Source organism: Crassostrea angulata, chromosome 7 (assembly GCF_025612915.1).
Source record: "Crassostrea angulata isolate pt1a10 chromosome 7, ASM2561291v2, whole genome shotgun sequence".
NCBI classification, from domain to species: domain Eukaryota; kingdom Metazoa; phylum Mollusca; class Bivalvia; order Ostreida; family Ostreidae; genus Magallana; species Magallana angulata.
In genome coordinates this window covers 38611853-38634732 of record NC_069117.1, presented here as the reverse complement: position 1 = coordinate 38634732, position 22880 = coordinate 38611853, and the positions used below count along the sequence as shown (strand labels likewise).

Here is a 22880-nt window from a genome sequence, read left to right as displayed (position 1 = left end):
TTGAAGTCTGAAAACCTATTTAGTGTTTAAAGCATTTTCCAAACATTTTAAACAATTTGGGAAAATTACGGTAAACCTCACGATATATTTGGCCATATTCTGTTGAATGGTACTGGTTGTTAACTAATTATTTGTGTGGCTGTCAGAGAATGTTCAGGTATTGGATTTTGACTAACCCTGTATTGGCTGGGAATCTGTTAGGGTATTGTATTTTTGATTAACACTGTTTTTCCAATTGCTGTCCAGTGTCACTGCTTCTGTAATCCTTCACATTCACCGCTCAAATAAATTCATGTCACTTCTGTTCTATTATACGTAGAAAATGATTAATGGTTTATCTTAATTGAATTCTAATTTAATAGCAACAAATTTTCAAATGTATGCCCTTTTCAATATTCTGATTTTCGTTCACTGTTGAAGTTCATCACCCTACTTTTGTTATATCTACATGTTTTTAGTTTCTTTTAACACAAAGCACTTGGGACTTTTTTTTGATCCACAGAAGCTGAGCAGTAAATTTTTTTTTTGATTTTTAAACTACAAATTCATGATATGAATTGAATGTTTCAGTGATGTGGAGATAGACGATAACTTGATGAAGGCCCTCCAAGGGAACACGCCCAACTCTCACAGCTCCTCATCCTCTAGTGTCAGGTAGGACAAACAACCCCCACCCCAACCCCCAACCCCCAACCCCCCAACCCCACCCACACTTACTTAAAAACACTCATATTGAAATGTAGAAAAATAATAAATGATGTGATGCATCTTTAGAGCTGATATATTTATCTATCATAAGGATCCCCTTGACAAACAAATTTTTAGGAATTCATTAACATCTATGACAGCATAGGTCCATGTGACATCCAAACTTTTCAACTCAAAATAGATCTGCATAGAGCCTGAAATAAACTTATATAGAATTAAAAGTATGGAATGATGTTTTTTTTTTAAAAAGTTTATATGAGAATTGATATACAAGTTCATAAAAAAGAATTTTAATCTTCATAAAAACTCCTTATAACAAAAAGGTTTAATATTGACTTTTATGTGAATTAATGTGTAATTCATCTAATGCTAGGTCACTTTTTAAAAACTACCAGTAGCAAGAAAGAATGATAACTAAAAAATGATTTATAAAAAAATCATTGCATGCTTAATATGCTTATTAAGCTTTTAAGTATAGCTAGGATTTAGCTGATTGTAAGTTTTATTGTAAGCAGGGATCTTATGAAAGACATTCTTGTTGTTCCCTCGCTGAAGGCCAGGTTGTAGAACTTTATTCAATTCAGTAATACAGTCTGGTCCTTTGTATGAAAATACTTTCACAACGCATATCTTCCTTTGAATGTACACTTGCAGGAAAGATACATATACTTATTTTACCAACTGCTACATATATTTTAATTTTTTTTTTTTAATCAAAATGAATACTTCATTATCTATTGTTGAACAGTCATCATACAGTCATGCAATCCAAGAATTTTCTGTTTACTGCACGTACTGGTACTATATAAAAAAGTTGGCTCGTAAAACTGTACGTTGTAAATTCCAGTCTTATACCAATATTCTATAATGGTAAATCCCTATTGCATTCATCTACATCATGGTTATGTCTGGTAGTCAAGTTATCATTCCCTTCATCAGCTGTTCATGTGAATTGACTCCAAACATGATCCAAGATCGGTTTGAATTGAGCATGGTTTACTTGTATTTATTTCACATCATCTGTAAATCTTATGAATTTTACTCAGTTTTGATTGCTCTGTGTTGACCATGCAACCTTTTAAAAAAAATTTCAATTTGATTTCAAATAAAATTTATTCTGTCAGATAATCACTTTGAAATATGATGTTTATTATTGCTTGTCGGATAGTAGTTTCGGTTTGCTTGGTATGGATACTTTGATGAGACTCAGCTGTATTAACCTTGGTTTCTATTTGTCAGGAGTGGTGAAAGTCCAAGTAGTTCAATGGATGCCGTCAATAATATCCCCCACACGATAGAGAACGATTCAGACTTTGAAGTGGAAAATGAATTACCTCCCTTAGAATCTATTTATCCTAGGGATGTTTACAAAAGATTGAGACCAAAAGATAGGAAACGATTAGAAGTAATTAATGGTAAGTAGTCACAATTATTTTCAAACTCAACGGTTCAGAGTATCAGTACAGTACAGTCAAAGTTTCTTATCCCCATCATCGATATATCATATACATGTACCACGTATATTTTAAAGTGAGTCGAATGTCCAAGTCACTGTTTCTTCATGCAGTTTAACCTTAATATTGTATATGAATATCTCAAAAAAAATTTCCTTTGGTCCCATGGAGTTTTACATACTGTGGAATCATTAAAATTTGTGGGGGCCATTTTTTGTGGATTGCTTGAATTTAATTTACTGGTTTGTGGGGACATAATTTTGTGTATTTTAGCTCTTATAATTACAAATGGAAATATGACTTTATAACCCTAATTTATCAATTTGTGGATGATGTTTATTTGTGGATGAGAGGTACCCACAAATTCCATGAAAATTGTGCCACACGAAATCATGAAATTTCACAGTAACACATTTTGACTGTATTTGAATTTTTACATGATCTGTATTTTTTACTTAAATGGATGGAAACTGCCATCATTAATACTTTTATTGTTGTTGGTTTTTTTTTCAGAATTGTTTTACACGGAGAGAACACATTGTCGTAATTTAAAAATATTACAGAATTTATTTTATAAACCTATGTCCCAGGACCCAAATATATCCAATGAATTGATTAAAGTACTGTTCCCTAACCTAGAAGAGATGATCACATTACACAGTAAGAGTTTTATATTTATAATGTTTGATTTTATAAAGGATTTGTGTACTGTAAATTCCTTATATTACGTGAATTCTTAATTCCGTGATTCCACTGTTTTGAGTCAAATCGCGAGAATATAAAATTGCGAACATGGAACTTTGATGCGCGTAGCTTATAGTTTTTAACTGTCAAAAATAGTGGCAAGATTTTGATAATTCCTCGCGTTTAATTAGGAATCTACTGTATACCATTTGCAAACAAGTATGTTTAGATCTACAGTCACATGTAAATTAATAAATCTTGAGTTGATATGTACTGAATTGAGATATTGACATATGTATTTGTTCTATTCTTAGGTTCAATGAACTGTGCAATGAAAGAGAGGAAGAAACAAAATTCAGTAGTAATTGAGGTTGGGGATATTTTATTGGCTCGGGTAAGTATTTATTTCATTTTATGGTCAGAACTGCGTGATTAACCAATCATTTACTTGTACAGCTGAATTTGGATATCTTGAACATTGTTATAATCATAATGTATTTCATAAGTATGTCTCAATTGAGTTGAAAGTTCCAACCACTTTTTGTTTTAATTTTAAAAGCTATCTTGAATCCTTAAATATTTAGCAATATTTTCATGGTCATCAAGTTTGAGATAATTTACAAAATATTTTTCAAAACAGTATTTTCTAGCTGTTAAGATTTTGTTCATTGTTTGGACTTTTGCAGTTTGAGACTGAGGGAGAAGCATTCCGTAATGGCTGTGCCACATTTTGTCAGAACCAGTCATATGCCCTCGATCTGCTGAGGGCAAAACAGAGAAAAGACAATAAACTGGCCAACTTTTTAAATGTAAGTGTTATTGAGTTTTTAATGGCTGTAGGATTTTGAAGATCAGTGTAGATGTTTGTCTTGCAGTAAGTAATTTTTAACAAATTTCATTAACCAAAGGAAAAAAACCAGTTATTGAAATAGTAAAAATAGTAAAAATGACAGGCAGGTGGTAGGGCAGCTGCCAAAATGGTACCCCTTTTGTACGGATAACTCCTCATACAGTTTTCAAGATAAGATGTTTGGCAGATCAATTGAACATATATCAGAGATGTGCATATTTCTTGGATTTTGATTTTTGATAATTCATGAAAAAAATACAACCTGTTGATCTTAGTTATCTTTTGGCAATTATCTTTTGGCAAGCTATTGTATATAGAGTACCACATTTCTCTGCATAGGAAGTGTTATTCAATTCAGGATTGACAAATGGATTATGGATACTGTTCAAACAATAAAAAAACCTGGTTTGTTGTCATATTGACAGCTTTTCTCATGTTGTTATTTTCATTATGTGTTTGTAGGAAGCAGAAAGTAGTCCGTTAATGCGTCGGCTACAGTTACGAGACTTGATTCCTACACAGATGATGCGTCTCACCAAGTATCCGTTGCTGATTGAAAATCTTATGAAATATACTCAGAGTAGGTCTTATTCATAGCATCCATTATTGAAGATGTTTAACACTGCCAGTGCATTTTGTAGTTTGAGTACTGGACTACTAGATGTAAATACATGTATATGTTAAACATTCCTGTACTTGTTGAAAATATATTGAAGTTATAAACATTTTAAACACTTTTAAAACTTTTGAAGTCTATGTGGAAATTAGCTTCTGACAGTCTAGAATTAAAAAATAAATCTATTTCCTATATGGTTTGAGACTGACTGTTTTGTCGTTTCATTATATACATGTATAGCTTCAACAGAGGAGTATTCTCGGCTGGAACGAGCCGTCAAGTTGAGTAGAAGTATTTTAGCATATGTAAATCAGGCAGTGAAAGACTGTGAAAACAGGAATAAGTTGAGGCTTCTGCAGCGGAAAGTTGACAAAAAACAGATGGACAGTCCTGAATTTAAGGTAAATACATAATTTGTACATTTTATCTGTACCTTATCTTGTATAAAGCCTGTATTCATGATTCTGGATTGCAGTTTTCATGTAGTGACTATCACCAGGGAACAATGATATCATTATGACTGTCTGTAACCAAAGTCTTCATAGGTCCATTGACACTTGGATGGAAGCATTGATTTTTTTTTTTTTATTAATTTCAGGAATTGGATCTCACTAAACACAAGCTTATGCTGGACGGCACGTTAACCTGGAACATTAACCAGAGGAAGTCAGTGGACTGTCATGTTGTGTTGTTAGAGGACTTATTAGTGCTATTTCAGAAACAGGACGATAAACTAGTTCTCAGGCAACAGTCCACTCAACTGGTGGCCGGTAAAGAGGACAGTCGCTATCAGTTTAGTCCACTGCTTAAGTTGGAAAATGTCCTTCACACCAACAGCAAAGCAACCGGTAACATTAATATCAATATAGAGAATTAATAACATGTTGTATAATCAAGTTATCCCTGTATGTATGAACTGAAGTATCATTAAAAATTTGATTTTGATATAAATGAAATTTCTTTTTCAGATAAAAAGGCATTTTTTGTGGTATCTAAAACTCAGATTTATGAACTTTCTGCATCGTCCACAGAAGAACAGAAAAAGTAAGACATTCTTGATAATCACAGGAGGGGAAAAATGATCGGGGATTCTAATATTACAGTAACAATGATTGAAGATCTAAAGTCTGTTAATGCTTACAATTATACGTATAAACATTTCCCTTCTCCATTCATTAATTAGATGGATTAGACATATCAAGGAAGCAGCGGAGTCGTACAAGAAGAGGAAGGACAAGGCCCAGGAGCCAGCCCAGACAGATGTGCTGGCAGTGGAGCCCCCTCAGATCATCCGCAGGTAATGCCCCACACACTGACCGGACCAAAATTTTTCTTTGTGGGAAAATTTTGTTCTGTTTTGTGAGGTCTCTGTAATGAAATAAATGGAAATATTCATGTTTGTAAGATACATTATGTATTGATTGCTACCAGTTTTTTTCTGTTACTTTAATGACAGTTTGTTATTCTTAATAGTTGGTTGTTTTTTCTGTTTTCATCACATTATGATGTAATCTATATTGTAAATGCAGAATGGAGATATGAAATTTAAGAAGCGTGATAATTTTTCCCTCCATTGATGTGACATACAGTTTTGTTTTGAAAGAATTTGTTGTTCGCATACAATGCAAGTTTCTTATGAAAATGTTCTTGTGTTATAAAGGCCTAGTGCTGAGAGGACAGCGGAGGAGGATTATGAGGAAGATATCATCCAACCAGATGAAATCACTGTGCAGAATCCGTTATCTCAGAAAGCCGAGCCTGTTCTAACTCCGCTAGGTAAATCCCAGCACCCACTGCTATCAGACATCACACATATACACACACAGTCATGTATTTATACACCTGTATATGGTACTGTGTACAGTAATGCTTACATGGGGGTATTATGTGGAAATATTGCATCACCCAAGTTCAACTCTCTTACCTTTTTTACTCCAGGCTTGCAGTTTGCTGTGTGTAAAGTTTGGGTCTGAAAGACAAAAAAAAAGTTTCCAATATTAAATTTTTCACAAGTAAATTATAGTTGAGATTTCTTATAAAGGATATATGTCTCGGTTCACTTAGACCTCAGAGTTTGAACATTTAGTGCAGTGTGTCACCTTATATTTATACTACTAACACCGTATGGCAGGCATGACATGAAATCAGCTGTTATGTTTTTGTTACCAGTATTTTGCAATTTTGAAAGTCAACCTATAGCATTGTGACAGTGTCAATTTTCTACATTATCAGCTCTAAATCAAATTTGTATTTTGCGAAGGACATTTCTTTGAATTACAAACTACTGGTATCGAAAATGATGAATTTTTGGGACCAAAAATTTCTCTCTGACACTGGATCTGTATTAAGGAGACATTTCTCACAATGTTATAGATGAGCTATCCACCTATAGAACTAACTTTGAAATTAGTGTTGTCTCGGATAACAGCAGAATTAGTGTGGGTCTGTGCATGATTTTTGAGTGTCATTTTTCTCTCCGCTTCATCCAGAGAAGATCCGGCGCCTCGACGAGACAGTACAGGAGCACCTGCAGGAGAAGACGGTGCTAGTGGCGGAGGTCCTCAATATCCCCACGGCCGAGGTCCCCCAGCGCCTTCAGGTAGTGTGTCTCCTAATCCAATTCATCCATTAAACAAAACAAAACAATCAAGGCTTATATAACACAGAATATTTGCTTACTCCACTTATTAGTGGCTAAGACATAATCTGGGAATGGTAGTGTATTTTTGGTTTTGGTGAAAAGATATACAAAATTTACAGCTCTGGTAATATAATGTGTATTTTATGATGATCGGATTTCCCAGCTTATAGTCAAAGAATCTGCCATGTATGAAATGCTGAGAAAAATATATTTCTGGTCAAACAGAGTGTTCTGTTTATCCCTGTGCATTATTTGCATTTTGTGTCCAGGAACAAGATTTACATATAATTGTATTGCCTTTTTTCATTGATGATCAACTCAGAACAAAGTGGCTCAAAAACATTGTAAAGGGCTTTAATATAAATGTATTAAAAAACACAGATGATGATCGAGGCATTATAAAGCTTAGATTTCAATGTCCAATATATATATACGTACAGCTACGTTTTTATTTTACCATTGTATCTGTCAGAAACAAAAACCAAAAAAGGGTGTGGTTTTCGTTGTAGATGGTGGAGGAGATGCCGGAGAATGCTGACACCAGCGACAACCTACTGGCCCTCATTGAGCAGACCCAGCAATGTTTGGTTTTGTTAAACAATGCTGAATGTATGTTTTACTCCGGTCTTATATGTCTGCATGCTTTGTCTCTCTGTCCGTCCGTCTGTCTGTGTGTCTTTGTTTGTTGTTTTGCCTTCAGTAGCTTGCAGTTTTTTAAGCATGGATTTTTTTTTTTCAAAGGGTCCATTGGGTATTAATTTTTTGGACATTTGATTGACACTTTTTGATGTATTCAGATACATTTTATTTTGTACCTTTAAGAATTTTGCAGTTTATTAAACATCATTATGACAATTTGTAGTCTTTTATTCTGTGCTATAATTAGCAGTCAATATAAATCTCGTTTCCTAGCATTTTTAAATGCAGATTACATGTTTGGTTATACATGTACATGTAACAGGAATGTAATTTTCTGTATATTCATTACACCTATACAATGTACCTACAGTTTATACGATATTCTTTTGAAAATTCAACAGTAGCATGGGTAAAAAATTTGGTAAAATATCTGTTTTGGTTAAAGTGCTTCTAGAGAGATATTTTGTTATGGTTTTCTGTGTCCAACTGTCTAACCGCTTCTTTCTTCTGTTTCTGACTGTCGCTGCAATGCTTTCAATAAGTAAAGTGGTAGACAAAAAACATATCGCTCTCTTTTTTTTTTTTATTTAAATTTAAATCAAAGTATAAAATGAATACACACATGTATACAAATATGAAATCGAGATAAAAATGCATAAACTTAAGGTAATTTCCCTTTGTTTTTTAGCTGGACTAGCAGAGAAAGATCTGAAAATGCCAATTCCAATGGAGAAACTACGGGAAATGGCCAACCGCATGAACCAGATTCTCACCAATCTGCTGGTAGGTATTATAGCCGGCTTTCATTGACATTAGCAACGGCGTTCTGTATTGTAGCCACAGAGCTAGGTTTTGATGTGATTTTAATGCAGACACGCCTCATTATACACAGCGTTTTATATATGTTGTACCCTGCTAAGACTGCAGATCTTTAGGATGTGTATACATTTCGATGTTGTGACTATATAGGATAGTACATTGCTGATAGGGTTATATTTGCCACTATAAACTTTTTTTTGATAAATTTTTTTGAAGTGTTAGAAGTGTAATGATACACAATCTTTTTTATTTATGAAAATTACACAGGAATGGAATGACAGTTAATATCCTTTCTAGTACATGTATAAACTTGAAGTCAAATTAAAAAGTGGTTTTGTGTTAAGTGGTAAATATTTCGCCTCTTTTTTTTTTAAAGTTCCTTGGCATCTATCTGTTGTTACTTGTACATACTAGATGCACCTTTGATATAATCGCTGTTATGTTACCGTCGTTGCAAGTTTGATAACATTTGCTGTGTTGGGTGACTTTCAGGAAAAAACCAGACAGTATGCAGCGCTAAATGCGGGGCAAAGCCCTGCTTCTTCCTCAGTGAGTCAATAATAACTAGTTGGTTGGTTTTTTTTGTGTGTGGACATTATGCTTCGTTTACTAGACTTATTTTAGATTTGCTGCATGAGTTGTTAATTCATGTACCGGTATACCAGGTTAATTTTTTCACTTTTATTAAAAAAAAAAAAATTCCAAGAGAATATGTTTTCATTACCATTTTTTTTTTTTGGGGGGGGGGGGGGTATTGATTCATGTAAACTCCCAATGTTAGTAAATAATTAAGTTTGTTTCGGTTCTGAAATTACCAAAAAAAAAAAAAAGAGCTTGCATGCAGTTTAATTTTCCCCTGCGGTTAAAGACATGCTTTAAGATTTGTGCATGCCTGCACAGTTTTTGTTCCTAAGGCTTAAGTGATAACTTTTTACAGACCTAAGATATATGAAAAGATTGACAATGGTAGATAAATTTGTTATAAATTAAATTGAAAAATGTAAATATTACCGGTAATTTTTTTTACAATAACATTAATAATTTCTTGTTGGGTAATCTTAGAGTACTATTTACAGTACTAGAACAGTTGTTACTGCAGCTTTCGATTACTTGCGCTTTTATAGTTTTCATTTTACTATACTACATTTAGATAACAACTTGGGATGAAAATTTTGTAGTTTACTACTTTAATATTTTACTTTATATACATTGTAGAATTAACATGTTTTTTATTCATATATTGGGATTGTATATATATTTTATTTTCATTCCTTCACACAGGATGTAGTACATGCATATGTATAAAATTCACAGAAATGAATTTGTAGTGATCAAATGCTGAGTAGACACTAACAAAAATTTCAATTAGTGATTTATTTTAATGGAGCAAAGGTGTGTAACTCCTGCGATAGCAAGTGTTCATTCCTTCAATGTATTGCATGTTGGAGAGTGGTTAATGAAACAATCATTCAATTGTTTTGTTGGTGTTGAAGTGGAGATTTTCTAATAATAACAGTTTTCATCTTGATGTGGTTATAATATATTATTCTTGGAGAGAAATAATAACCTTTATAAGAGCCTGATAAATAACTTTGAATTAAGAAAAGAAAATTGTTATTTATAACCTTTTTTGATTGTAATTTTTTCCTCTATTTTCTCAGGCTGTGGTGAATAGCAGGGATGATGAGCGGGAGCGACTTCGCCTGGAGCTGAAGGCTGCTCAGGACGAGCTAAACATGCTGAGGGAGATCCAGAGGAGGGTGTCGGGCTCCAATGTAATGAGCCTCGCCCCCACACAGGGCCGGCCTCAGAGCTTTATTTCGGACACCTCATCATACTCGGACACTGAGGCTGTAGCCAATACTGAGGAGGATGACATGCAAGGTAAGAAAAAGTCCCCTAATGTAAAGAGATAGGTTGCAGAGGTCTGACCTAATCAGTGTATATAGTAGGTGGCCTACCCCCATCACCACACACAGGGCTAAACCCCCCCCCCCCCCTCCTCCCAAACACTTACTTCCCCCTAAAAGGAACAGAAAGAAATAGAATTCATTCACTGGTTATTTTTTTGCACAAATATAATAGATTGATTGTATATTGGTTTTACAGATGTTCAGTCGGATCATAATGAGGGAGAAGTGGACACTATAGATGTACCTGATGATTTCGATGTTGACCCTGAGGCCACAGAACCCGAGGTCTCCCAGCCTACCAATCTGCCAAAGGAAATTGCTGAGTCTGACACCCAGTCTCTGACAGAGATTGAGCCACCTGTAGAGGAGTTCATGGAGGAGCCGGAACCTCCCAGTGTCCCTGAGGAGGCACTAACCGGTGCCGAGGACACCAAATCTGAGGAAACAGAAGAGGAGGTCCAAGTCAAGGATGGAGTTCAGAAGGCAGAGATCAATCTCATTGAGGAGGTGACAGAAGAAGTCACGGAATTCCCCTCCAATCAGAAGGATGTTGTTCATTCCGAGGAAAGTGACACTGAATGCAAGGACATGAGGAAGGAGGAGCAAAGTGCTGATGCTCCTCCCACAGAAAATTCATGTGAGGACCCAGGAGGGCTTTCAGAGGAGAAAAAGGCGGAGGAAGAGAGACGTTTCAGTAACGATGATTACGTGGATGCTGTGGAAACACAATCAGAAATCAGGGAGGGTGTTCAAGAAAGGACTAATAACGAGGAGGAAACTAGTGAAAAAACAAAGGAGGAAATCACGGACCAAGAGAAAACCGACGTCGGAAAAGAGGGGGCAGAATCGGATCCGGAAACTGCTGACAAACAGCCACAAGAGGAGGTGACTGAGGAGGACAGTGAAAACAGCCAAATCATTGAGGACAAACCGATGGAAAAGTCCGAGGAGAAAATCCTGGACAACGATGACAATGAAAATCATGTAGAATCTACAAATACAACAGACAACAGGGGAGACAGTGGCTCTCCTGTATAGCATTAATCCAGATCTACTTCTGTCTCACTCTGTGATAAGTGCTACATTCAATTCTTGGATGTGATTAAGAGTCATTCTCAGTTTATGTCCCTTTGTTTTTGTTGACTATTTGTGTTTTTTCATTTTGTTTTTTTTTTTTTTTTGAGAGGGGCAGTTAGCTTGTGAGTTGACTGTTAGAAATGTTTCCTTTACTCATTCCTCTGTACAGCTAGTAATAGACGGAGAAGATATTATAATGGAAATTAGTTATATAAAGAATTAACAAGAAAACAGGAGATTGATGCACGTAATTATAGCATATTATAAATAATGAGTATATTATATATATATATATATGAATGTACTTTTTTTTTTGTTATAAGGAAGATGTTGCATATTTATTTATGTTATGGTTGTCTCTGATGTTACTTAAGATAGGATAAATGTTTACAGTCTGTACATTGTATTCATACACTGCAACTGTGTGTCTGCATTTTAAACATATGCAAATGTCAAAAGCTAGCCTTCATGAATATTCTTGATTCTCATTAATATCATTACCAATTCATTTTTTTGCAGCTGTGAACATTTATTTGAGGCATCAGTTTATATTGTTATTCTTTCAGTAAAGGCCCCTCAAGTTTGAAACTTGAGGCCAACTCTAAGGTGCAATACATTTATTTTAATTTCTATTGCAAAGCTTTTTATATAATGTATGAACAGCTACTAATGTTGGGAATTTTTTTTTCTTGTGCTTGAATGAAAGAGTGCTCAAGATTGGCATATCAGGTTTCATTTTGTATCAGTGAACTCTAGATTTCTGTTATACCGTAATAATGGTTGTCGCTGAATTACAATGTAATGGTCTTAAAAAACTGCCTTATGAGCTTAGAAAAAAATTATATAGTATATATTATGTGAATTGCTGCTGTTGCTGAATTGATCTGTATCAGAAGTTTGTAATTCGGTCTTCTTCATATCATTTCTCAAATAATGCAAGTAGAACTACATGTACATTAATTCAGGTGATTTTTTTTCCCCTTTTCTCTCAAATATGTTCATTTGATACAAAAACTTGGGTGCCATGCTAAAGCTTTAGCTCTTTTCACATCTTGGTCATGTGACTTCATATTTTGATGGTCACGTGACATCATCTAGTTAAAAAATTAATGCAATCATTAAAATGCACAGATAAAAGTACTGTAAACTATGGGGTCGTGTAAAGCAAAAGATTTATGTTGAAAAAATCTATAATATTGACTCCAGAAATAATAAAAACTTTAAAACTCGATTTGATTTTTCTTTTGTTCTGACTTTTTCAAAAAACAATTAGAAATTTTTAAGGTTTACCGGGTTACTTATCCATTAGATTTGATGCTGTCATTGAATTAAAAAAATTCTTCAGCATATTATCATAGAGTAAATTTAAAACTGATTTATGAAAGATTAGTCAAAGAAAGTGAGCGCACAAGATTGTAAGTTTGCAGGAATCCTCGACACGAATCAATTGGGATTTAAATGTCTATAACCTCGAAAGGCTATGTACAGGTTTCAACAAAAATATATTATGTTGAGAGTGGAAGTACATGGCTATTCCGGTTATTAAAAAACTCACAAAGCTTTCAAAAAATGGCAATAAGAGGTTAACCGATAACTAGTTGGAAATGTTAATGAAAACATTATTTAATGAAGTTATACATGTATTGTGTTATCCTAAAAAACTAGTAATAAGAAAAGAATTTTTTTATAGTGTTCATACAGCAGATCTAGAAATCAATAAAAACAAATTAAAATATACCGGTATATTATAATTCAACATCATGTTATAATAACATACATTTAAAACAAAAAAGTTTAATTTTTTTTAAAAAGACCACCAGTTGGATTTGAACCCAAAACACTGAATGTATGTATTCACTAAATCCAGGACGAAACCACTGAGCCACGGAGACTTGTCAATATATGCTCTATAAAGTACTGTTTGAAACACCACTGTCATATCAATGGACTTTGTTTTTTATCCTTCAAAAAATAATTTGAAAAGTACATAATTAGTCATCTCTGGGTCATCTCTCCATCTTTTTTTAAAATGCGACATTTTTAATGTTGAAATATGTTACCTTTACACGTTTCAAATTTGTGGAGAGAAGACCCAGAGACAACAAAATCATTTAAAAACAGTTGTAAATAAGTAGGATTTTGCATGAATTGCATCGTGTTGCTATATTTAGACCCATATTATAATAAAACCTTTTGCATTTCAAATATTTTTCCACTCATTCCACATCCAACAGAAACCAAATAACGGTTATAATTCGAAAAATATTCAAAATTAATTGATGAAATTTTCACTCTCCTTGTGCGCCCAGATTCCTGCCGAATCTACATCTTAAGCGCCCACATTCTTTGAATTTTTTAAAGGAGTTGGTATCCAGAGTCGTTATTTGTATAACTTTATACTTTGTTACAATAACAGCAGTGGAGTGACAAATTGTTACAATTACAGCGGTAGAGTGACTTACTGCCATGAGGTTTGTCTATTAATGTGAATCAGAAACAATACAGAAGCTTTCACTCGGCTCTGAATGGACCGAAACAAATTGGAGCACAATATAGTCTGCTGTAAAACAGGCTGGTTTTCCAGATTTTCATGACCTGGAGATTTTCGAACATTTCATCATTCTGTCCGAGTGTTGGGGCTGACTAACATAAACCACGCGCCTCAATGGCCATCAAGCGAGAGAATAACGACCCTCCAGGGAAGTCATTAGAAGTCCACGACTGAACGCATTTCATAACGTTCATTAATGAATGATTTTAACAAAACCCAAAAGAAATTTAAGATATATATATAACAGAACTCTATACAAAATTTGTGATATATTTATTAAATTATTTATCTTGGGACTATGTACAGATAGAAATTAAGAAAAACAAAGTAAAATATCAGAGACAGATAGTTATCACTTGCGTAGAGAGTGCACAAGGCATGGACGGCATTGCAATAATGCAGATACATGTACGTAATAATACAATTTTCTCACACATACATATAAAGATACAATTGTAAATCGGATCAGAAGCCTTGGTGGTGAGACAGAGATCCGGACCACGGCACCCGAGAAAACGACGTTTCACTTCCGGGCGAAAGGTCGTTCCCAAATAACGGTTTGGGTAGACTTCCGGTGCCTCTACTTTGGAAAAAACGTGGATGGAAGGGAGACATCAAGGCGTGAGAGAAATGGACGGTGTTTGCTAAAACGTTAGTCTGTTGTAGAGGCGATAACAACGAGTGTCCAAAAGGTGGCGGGATCAGTTTGGGGGAGTACGGAGACGAGTGGAGAAACTCCGGACTCGGGAAAGGAGATTGTCCCTCACTGCCGGGGGACTTGTTTGGTCTGTACGGAGTGAAGGAGGAGGACTTTCTGGGCGTGGTTTCTGTCAGTCTGGAGATGCTGAAGTCAGTGATCCGCCTCTTCTTTGGACCGTTCTCTGCATCATCCGGTTTGACTTTTAGACACTGCGTGCACACTCGCTTTGGGGAACTCTGGTTTGGAACAAATGACTTTCCGCATTTGATGCAGTTATCTTGCATAGTTGAAGCTGTAAAATTAAAACAAACAGGTGAAATTTCAAATATATCAGGCGTTTTCAAAGAAATAAGTCAAACGCCATCTAAGAAATTCCTCATTGCAAGAGTAAATACCTTCATGAGTTTTCATGTGAGTTTTCAAATTGCACTGAAGGGCGAATTTCTTCCCGCAAAGAATGCATTCGTGTGGTTTATCTCCTACAATAAAGAGAGGATGGATTAGATGATATTTGGATACAAAGCATAAAATATGCGCCAGTTATGCTAACTATGCCCTATTTCGTCGCTGACCGAAACCCAGCTGAACATTAGAGGGAATGTTAACGACCAAGAGACTACGGAATATATGGAGCCGTGAAAACTTTCTGATAAACTGGTTCCCGGTCATTGAATTCTGCAGATAAACTTACCAGAATGAAGCAGAACGTGGTTTTTCAGGTTCGTTTGCTTGCTGAATCCCCTGTGGCAAATCTCGCACTTGAAGGGCCAGGACCCGTTATGGACGTACATGTGGCTGCGAAGATCACCCGGTGTTGGGAAGGACTTGGAGCACAGGGTACATTTATGGGGCTTCTCCTGATAATAAAGAACGCAATGTTTTAATCCTATTGTTACTCAAACTGGTATAAATATAGTGAAGATATTCATTGTGTGTGTAATATAAGTAAGTATGAAAGTTAAGGTAGTTTTACCTTGTCATGCGTCATTCTGTGGTAGTAGAGATTTGAAGACGCGGTGAAACGCTTTCCACACACTTTACACACATGCGGCTTTTCTCCACTATGGATGCGTCGGTGTGTGTTTAGGGACGATGAAGTTGAGAACGCCTTTCCACACACATCGCATGCGTGAGGTTTTTCTCCTAAAAAAGAAAACATTGACTTAAATTAAACATATGTCAACAACGTTGCCAACAATAGTTCCTAATCGTCAAGAAAATAAAACCATAAACACCAGGACATTTATTCCAGAATAACATACCTGTGTGTGTTCTCATATGTCTCTTAAGAAGCGAAGGACGGTCAAATTTCTTTCCACATATTTCGCAAGGAAGCCACGTTCTTTCTCTGTTTCTTTTAATTGGTCTTTCGCTGGGAACCATCTGTTCTGGACTACTGTTTGTAATATCTGACTCGGAACACTCCAATTTTATCTATCAATTAAAAAAAATTCAAAATCAGAAACGTGTGCATTATTTACGGGTCATTTTTTTAATTTAAAGATGCATCCATTTTCTGTACAATTTATTTTTATAACTTACACTTATTTGGTCGTCACTTCCGCTGACGTTTGAAGGACAGTCGTCTGCTCTGGCAATAGGTGACGTCAAGAGTGACGAGGATATTGTCGGAGACGTGAAGAACAATTTTTCGCTTCTTGCTGTAAACAAACAAAAAATATTTTAGAATCTCGACTTTCAAACAAATCAACCTTTTGAAATTCGGAATCCATGTATTTGCAATTGTGAAGAAAATCTACCTGATTCTGAAGAACTGTTGAACTCTGATTTTGTTTGGTCTAGATGATTCTGTTCTTTATCTGTTGTCACTGTCTCCTTATCATCTTCAGGACTGAAGTCCACGACGTCAATTTCTTCCTCCTCTTCTTCCTCATCATTATCATCATTATTAGCGACGATAGAATGTTCAGAATCTCCGACAATTTCTTGTTTTATGTTCTGGTCACTTTGTACAGAAGAAGGGTTGAAGAACACGACAATTTCATCGTTGGGTTTTATTGCACGCAGTGTCTGGTAGGTGATTTTCCCTTCCGAACACGAAGCAAAAATGTTGGAGAGTTCTAGCTTGTCCGATGATTTGCAAAATCGGACCCAGTTGCATCGGCGAACTTCTTTGCCTTCCACATTTAGGATGTCGTCCTGGCAACCAAATCTGTGTCGAACCTGTACAATAATAGATACATATCACTTTATAATACGCACAATTTGGCAAGAATGCGTGTATGTTTTACTGTAATGATATAAAGTTTTAAAAAATAGTAATTCGATGTCAGTTGTGTCACAAACATGTATTGAATGCGTCACTAAATTCAAATGCATTACAAAGTGTAAAAAGATTTATTTTTACTTCTGTTGAAAAATGGGAAAACGATGGACATTTGCGAATAATAAAACACGAGAGATATTCAAAAGGTCGTTAACGTGCGATGGTCTGACCATAGCCAAGAATAATAAGTGCAGGAAATCCATTGTCACGCGTTTGAATAGTTTATCAACCTGTTAACTTCAAATCAAATTCAATTTCACGACTCCTGAACAGAAATATTCCAATTCAAACATTGTATTACACGTTTTCAGCTTTGGTTTGAAGACTCCGGCCTCTTGATTAGACAGTACATTATACGCTCGGGTTCAGAAGTCGGGTCCCCGCCACGCGAATCAATTAGACTAAAGTGTTTAGGGGGTGATCCTCTATTATTATGTGATAATAGTGAGAGTGAAGGGCGAGTCTCCCCCGTAACAGATGTCCCTGTTAACCTTCTGTCATCCCAGACACGTGCAGCATCGCGACGGTGCCTCTTGTCTTGCGCAATGCACACGAGCGCCAACTTGACCTCTGGTCTGATACCACTTTTTAAGTTTTCGGGTATATTTTGCCTATTTTTTCCCCCCAGTTTTGAAAAATGGGGTGCTTATTTTCAATATTATGGGTTGCGTTTTTTTTTTTCTTTCTTTTTCTTTTTTTTTTATCTGATCTATTTACCATTAAAATATACGTTGGTAAAGACAAGCAATTTTAGAAATAAATAAAATCTTCATAGTTTATAATTTTCTACCGCAATATTTCTTATTTTATCTATCTATATAATTTCAAGGGCAACTATAAACAGAGTTTCTGTTGTTGCATTGATATATTTGGGTTTTGAAATTTTAAAGTCATTTTTACAGAGCATCGTGTGTGTGACTTCCAACAATTCAAGTAAGACAAAATGTATTCAGCGGTGCCTCGCATAAGAGACATAAATAACAGGTTATGTCTTTGCTCGCATAGACTCACAGATGGACCATCATCCATTATGCAATTCAAGTATTGTGGACCTTAAGAAAAATTTATTTTTGAAAACACCATATGACCATTTGAGAAAGCCAGTATTCAGCCTTTTGATTCTCTCTTTGAAATGTAACTCCTAGGGGTGAATTATCAGTCAGCCATGATGCTTCACCCCAGGTTACTAATGGTTACATCATCTGTCCAATTAAATCGCCCATCCAACAATTCGCGAGCTCTTCTTTAAAGGAGATCAGAAGTGATTTTCACCATTGGCCGAACCATTTGATTAAATTGTAATGATTCGTTATTACCAAATTAAGAGGACAATATCACCCAGTCCTAAATGGGAATAATAGATTTTACACTTGAAGTTGAGTGAGCAATTATGTTAAAAGTTGCGCGCGGCTTATTGGCTTTTTCTTGGAACAATAAAGTAGCAAAGAGGCCTTCCGTTAAGCCACAGTCGGCGGTTCCTCTGCTCTGCCTGTATATTGCTCTCGATGATTTTGACTAAAAGCGATATTAGAGTTTACCAATTTCGGATATTGATACCTGATACATTCAATTCAAAGTATAATTTTTTGATATTATTTCATAGAGAATATTTCCCCAGCGGGTATTCTGATGCGTCGAATTTATGATTCAATAATTATGCTCAAAAAAACTACTCGTTAAAATACTCTCATTCCTAAATATTTTAATAATCAGTAGATTTGAAAAAGTGATAACAACCAGATTTTAACTCCCTACAAAAATTGGCCTCTAATAAAAAGTTCCGATTTCACACCTCTAGTTTCTTGAATTCTCTTGAGATCTGCAAATGGGGGCTGGTTTACAACTGTTGGGGCTCTATCTTTTGGCAGCTGCCTCCGTTTATCGCCCGTCATCGACGAGGCCTCGTTCATTTTAACCTGTTTACATATGTAATTCACTCCTAGGAGCTCAGACCCGCAATCTTCTCTTTATCTGATTAGCGATATCACCTTCCTTGTTGCGATGTTCACAGCTTATCGCAATTTGTCAACATTTTATTAATCATTAACTTATTGCTCCACGTGGCCGAAAAACGGATTAGTGCTGGACTTTCTCATCCCCAAACTTTTTTTTTTTTAAAGATTAAAAGGATAGAGCGGGAAAAAATAGGAATTTTTCTTTCCATAGAACTATTGCAAGTTGTGTTTTAAGCTTTTTCGTAAAAGAGCAGTTGTCTTTTGGCCCAAGAAACGAATTCGTTTTACGGCTTTTTTTCAAAGCTTTGTGATTTTATTAAGTATGTAATTTTCAACGTAAGTATTGCACCCTTTTTCCTTCTTTGTGTCTAGAATTCATGAGGAGGTTCAATACAATGGAGTAAAATAATTGTGAACAACAGTCTATTCCCAGTTTTCAATGGTCAGACATTCTCAGTGGGTCAATTTATCGAAACCGGGCGAAAACTGACGAGATCTTGATTGTGCTTTAGTACTAATGAAAAACACTTTTATTTGTAGAAAATACCACCCCGCTGTAAGGGCAAACACTTGTTCCTTTACGGGAACCATTCATATCACACGGCGCTCGGACTAAGCCGTGGGGCCCCCATAGCGCGCACCCCGGCGCCCGCTTTTCCCTATCCGTCATTGGTCAGTAATGCAGCGCCGGGGAGCCGTGTTTAGAATTTGTTATAACTGTAGATCTAATTAGCGTAATTATTCAATGCGTTTACAACATAACTGTTAACAGGTAGTTCCGTTACTCGGGGTCTTGCCTTTGAACAAGATAGAAAAATATTTGAACTATCCTCCCCCGAGAGGGATAACAAATTGAGAGCAATAATGGCTTTTTATTGGTCAATATTTTGCACGTGCATAAGATTTTTGTAAAGAATAAAGAATTTTACATATGTAATACTGACGGTGAAAATTACATACTTAATAAAAACACAAAGCTTTGAAAAAAAGCCCTAAAACGAAATTTTTCGATGTTTTTTTTTTAATAGAAATAGGCGAATTCGTTTCTTCGGTGAGACACGGATACAAACAAAATCTACATTTATTTTCTAACCTATGCGTTTAGAGTCTAGAATTTGTATCGAACAAAACTTGACACAACTAAATAAATAAACATTACCAACAAATAAACAAACTTTGTATTGTGACTGCCGCTTGAACGATGCGCCTCTCTATAATTGAAATTTCACCTTGATCAAAGGAGAATCGTGCCGTTGTCACAATTGTCCGGAATACAATTGTTGATTTTCTCTTCTGATATCAAAGGAAGCGCTTAATAAATACCCAGAAAGGTAGCCCAAATAGAAAGGCGACAAAATAGACACCCATAGACCGCACTTCACAACTACCCGTCTTTACGAAGCTCGGGCAAAAGAAAACAAGAAGTATTTATATGTTTATGATGAGTATACAACTATACAACTAAGCTATTACCGGTACTTAGTCAAATATCAAATACTTGAAAAAGGCGATAAATTGTTTTAAATAAACGACGAAGTGATTTAAGAAATACTTTGAAAAGTTGTAGTTTTTTTTTCTTGTAAAAAAAAAAAAGAAATTTGTTGGAATCAGTTCACAACTGTAAGTATCGTAAATTGTAACGGCGTTTATCTCTATCAAGAAAAGTAAAAAAAAATGTAAGTTTTTGATATAAAAGTCTAATAAAATGATGCTGTGTGGTCCGTTTTGGCGCTCAATCACCTATCAGACACACGCCAGATTTACGATAGGTTTCACAAACAGTTAACAAGTCTGCTAGAACAATATCGCAACACACGCGACAAAAACAGATTTATGTCAACGACTTCCAACTTCCGTCCAAAAGACAATATTTGTCAAGAAACACTTGAGCCCGCTTCCCCATCGCGGGGTCAGGTGTGGGGTTCAGACACTGATTACGGGGATCGCGTTAGGGATTTAGTGATCCCCCTGTCCGGATTACGTCACAAACACTTAACACAGGCGCTAAGGATTTGTGTCAGCACTAGGGCCCTCTCTCAGGGCCTGTTAGGGCCGACACTTTTTTCTGGGATCTGGTTTTTTTATTTTCGAAGCAGGGGTTAGAATTTTTACACTCAAATTGAAGGGGTCGTTTATTTATCCCTTAATTACAAGACACTTATATCCGTAGACCACATCTTTATATTAGTTTTATTCTTATTTAGATAAATATTTTTTTTTATAGAGGTAACCTATATAAATATAACATAATACAATTACCTTTATCAAATATATATTTAAAAAACGTATTTTTAAATTATCAGTTTGATTTGATATTACTTTCTAAATCTCTGCAAAGCTGTTATTAAAATGATCATTGAAAAATCTTATATCAAAACAAATTCAGTGCATCTATATCCTGAGTTGATTTTCACCTCTACAAACATTTTCATTTCATTTTCTTTTCTTTCTTTTTTTTTTGGGAGGGGGGGGGGTAAATATTCCTCATTTTAATAAAACAAATGAAATTCTTCAGGTCACTACAAAAGCTTGAGAGAGATACAGATTTGACGTTTCGGATGCTTTATCGAAAGGAACAAGAGGAAACTCTTTATGATATCAGACCCCCATTTTCCCATCTTAAAAGGAAATCTTTTGATGTTAAGATATTAACCCCCCTTAACGACTTCCGATGTGATTAGTAATTACTTGACAACACTTAGGATAATTTAGAAACCGTGCAGGTTGCGTCATTTGCGCAAGTTTCTTACACATACGTCACATTTCGCGTGTTATCGCAATAAAATCGGCGACTTTGTTTTCGGATGCGTACTGGTGTACTTCAAAGAGACGCACTGTGTGCATGTTTATCGTAACTATGCGCTAGGCATCCGATGCATTTCTTCTCACCTTTTATTTCAAACAGGCGGCACATGGAAACTTTTCAGTTGTGCTTATTGATATTGAAATGTGATATATTAGTTTATGTGAAATATTATGTAAGCAGGAATCGCGAGTTTTCATACCGATTCTTTACGTGAATTATGACCTTTTCATTCCAGATATAAATTCATTAAGAAGACTTAAAGATATTCTAGAGGAACAAATGTAGCAATGAAATTAATCTGGCCCACTGTTGTGAATCTTTATTTTTGTATTAAAAGATATCTACTTATCGCAAATATTTTATATATAACCTTATACTTATTTCTAGTGGAATTTTTTTTCTACGAAAACTCAAATGTCAATCGCATTGCAATATACATGTACATGCGGAAATGATTTCATATAAGATACAGCATTTACCATTTGTAAACAAATTTTAGCTATATAACCATCATTTAAAAAAAAAAGTTGTAAGTACCCCATCAAACTTTTAATACTATAATTAAAATTCTAAATAATTTTTGTGATAAAATAAATAAATGTTACTTAAAAACAGATTTCAAAGAACAATTTAAAGATGAATGAGTTTAAAGAATATTACCGGTATAAGAAAATAATAAAAAAAATTTTTTTTAAAGATTACTTACATCATCTGCTGGAAGCTTGGAGTAGACCTCTAATTTCTCCACGCGGAGTTTCCCGAGGTCCGGATAGAAGAAGGTTCCTTGGGGAACGAAGTCATTGCTCCAGATCGCCACGGACATTTCCAGGATGTTGCAGGGGTTCGGATGAAGAGTCAGCACCAGCCCAAACTCGTCCGGGATCAGAATATACGTATCCATTCTCCTGTTGAATTATATACCACGGTGTGTCACTAGAGGGTTGTTTTTTTTTTACTATCACGCAAGTTTCACTAAATTGGACATCATTTTTGCGCAGTGACGGATATCAATTTAATTCGCTATTCGCCCCGATGGATTGAAGCCCAAGAGAGAACATGGGGCTAAGATGTAAAAAGAATTTCGCTTCTTGACCGATGTTTCAATGGTCACTTTTCAAAGTCTCAAAAAGTTTTGACAAGTCGTGTTTTCCTCCGGTGAGTTTTTATTCTGCGTCAAAGG

General features: G+C 35.3%; 2 protein-coding genes across 5 annotated transcripts in view; one reads left to right on the top strand and one right to left on the bottom strand.

Annotated features, from left to right (window-relative positions):
* The window catches only part of LOC128193054 (rho guanine nucleotide exchange factor 11-like), a 53547-nt gene extending 40915 nt beyond the window's left edge, over window positions 1–12632 (top strand). For 3 of the 4 annotated variants that reach the window (XM_052866249.1, XM_052866248.1, XM_052866250.1), the window contains 18 exons: window positions 571–654; window positions 1224–1268; window positions 1948–2123; window positions 2676–2822; window positions 3161–3240; window positions 3533–3655; window positions 4159–4276; window positions 4553–4713; window positions 4911–5160; window positions 5281–5356; window positions 5496–5609; window positions 5973–6088; window positions 6802–6911; window positions 7463–7562; window positions 8281–8375; window positions 8904–8960; window positions 10073–10295; window positions 10521–12632. In XM_052866249.1, coding sequence (XP_052722209.1) covers window positions 571–654; window positions 1224–1268; window positions 1948–2123; window positions 2676–2822; window positions 3161–3240; window positions 3533–3655; window positions 4159–4276; window positions 4553–4713; window positions 4911–5160; window positions 5281–5356; window positions 5496–5609; window positions 5973–6088; window positions 6802–6911; window positions 7463–7562; window positions 8281–8375; window positions 8904–8960; window positions 10073–10295; window positions 10521–11362 — 2917 coding nt within the window. In that variant the 3' untranslated portion in view covers window positions 11363–12632. The remainder of the gene's footprint in view (window positions 1–570; window positions 655–1223; window positions 1269–1947; window positions 2124–2675; window positions 2823–3160; window positions 3241–3532; window positions 3656–4158; window positions 4277–4552; window positions 4714–4910; window positions 5161–5280; window positions 5357–5495; window positions 5610–5972; window positions 6089–6801; window positions 6912–7462; window positions 7563–8280; window positions 8376–8903; window positions 8961–10072; window positions 10296–10520) is intronic. The other variant, XM_052866252.1, reaches the window with a different exon arrangement.
* Window positions 12633–14210: 1578 nt separating this feature from the next.
* LOC128155669 (zinc finger protein 2-like) lies at window positions 14211–22637 on the bottom strand. Its single transcript, XM_052817489.1, has 8 exons — window positions 22407–22637; window positions 16413–16836; window positions 16195–16313; window positions 15915–16086; window positions 15626–15795; window positions 15344–15509; window positions 15048–15131; window positions 14211–14944 (listed from the first exon to the last, which is right to left on the bottom strand). Exons 1-8 carry the CDS (start codon window positions 22599–22601, stop codon window positions 14418–14420), a joined length of 1857 nt encoding a protein of 618 aa, XP_052673449.1. The 5' UTR covers window positions 22602–22637; the 3' UTR covers window positions 14211–14417.
* Window positions 22638–22880: the final 243 nt, after the last annotated feature.

Coding starts and splice junctions, on each gene's coding strand:
- LOC128155669 (XM_052817489.1), bottom strand. CDS start 22,601: ATGGATACGTATATTCTGATCCCGGACGAGTTTGGGCTGGTGCTGACT. Junction 16,087..16,194: donor GAAGTGACGACCAAATAAGT/GTAAGTTATAAA, acceptor TTTAATTGATAG/ATAAAATTGGAGTGTTCCGA. Junction 15,510..15,625: donor ACAGAATGACGCATGACAAG/GTAAAACTACCT, acceptor CTTTATTATCAG/GAGAAGCCCCATAAATGTAC.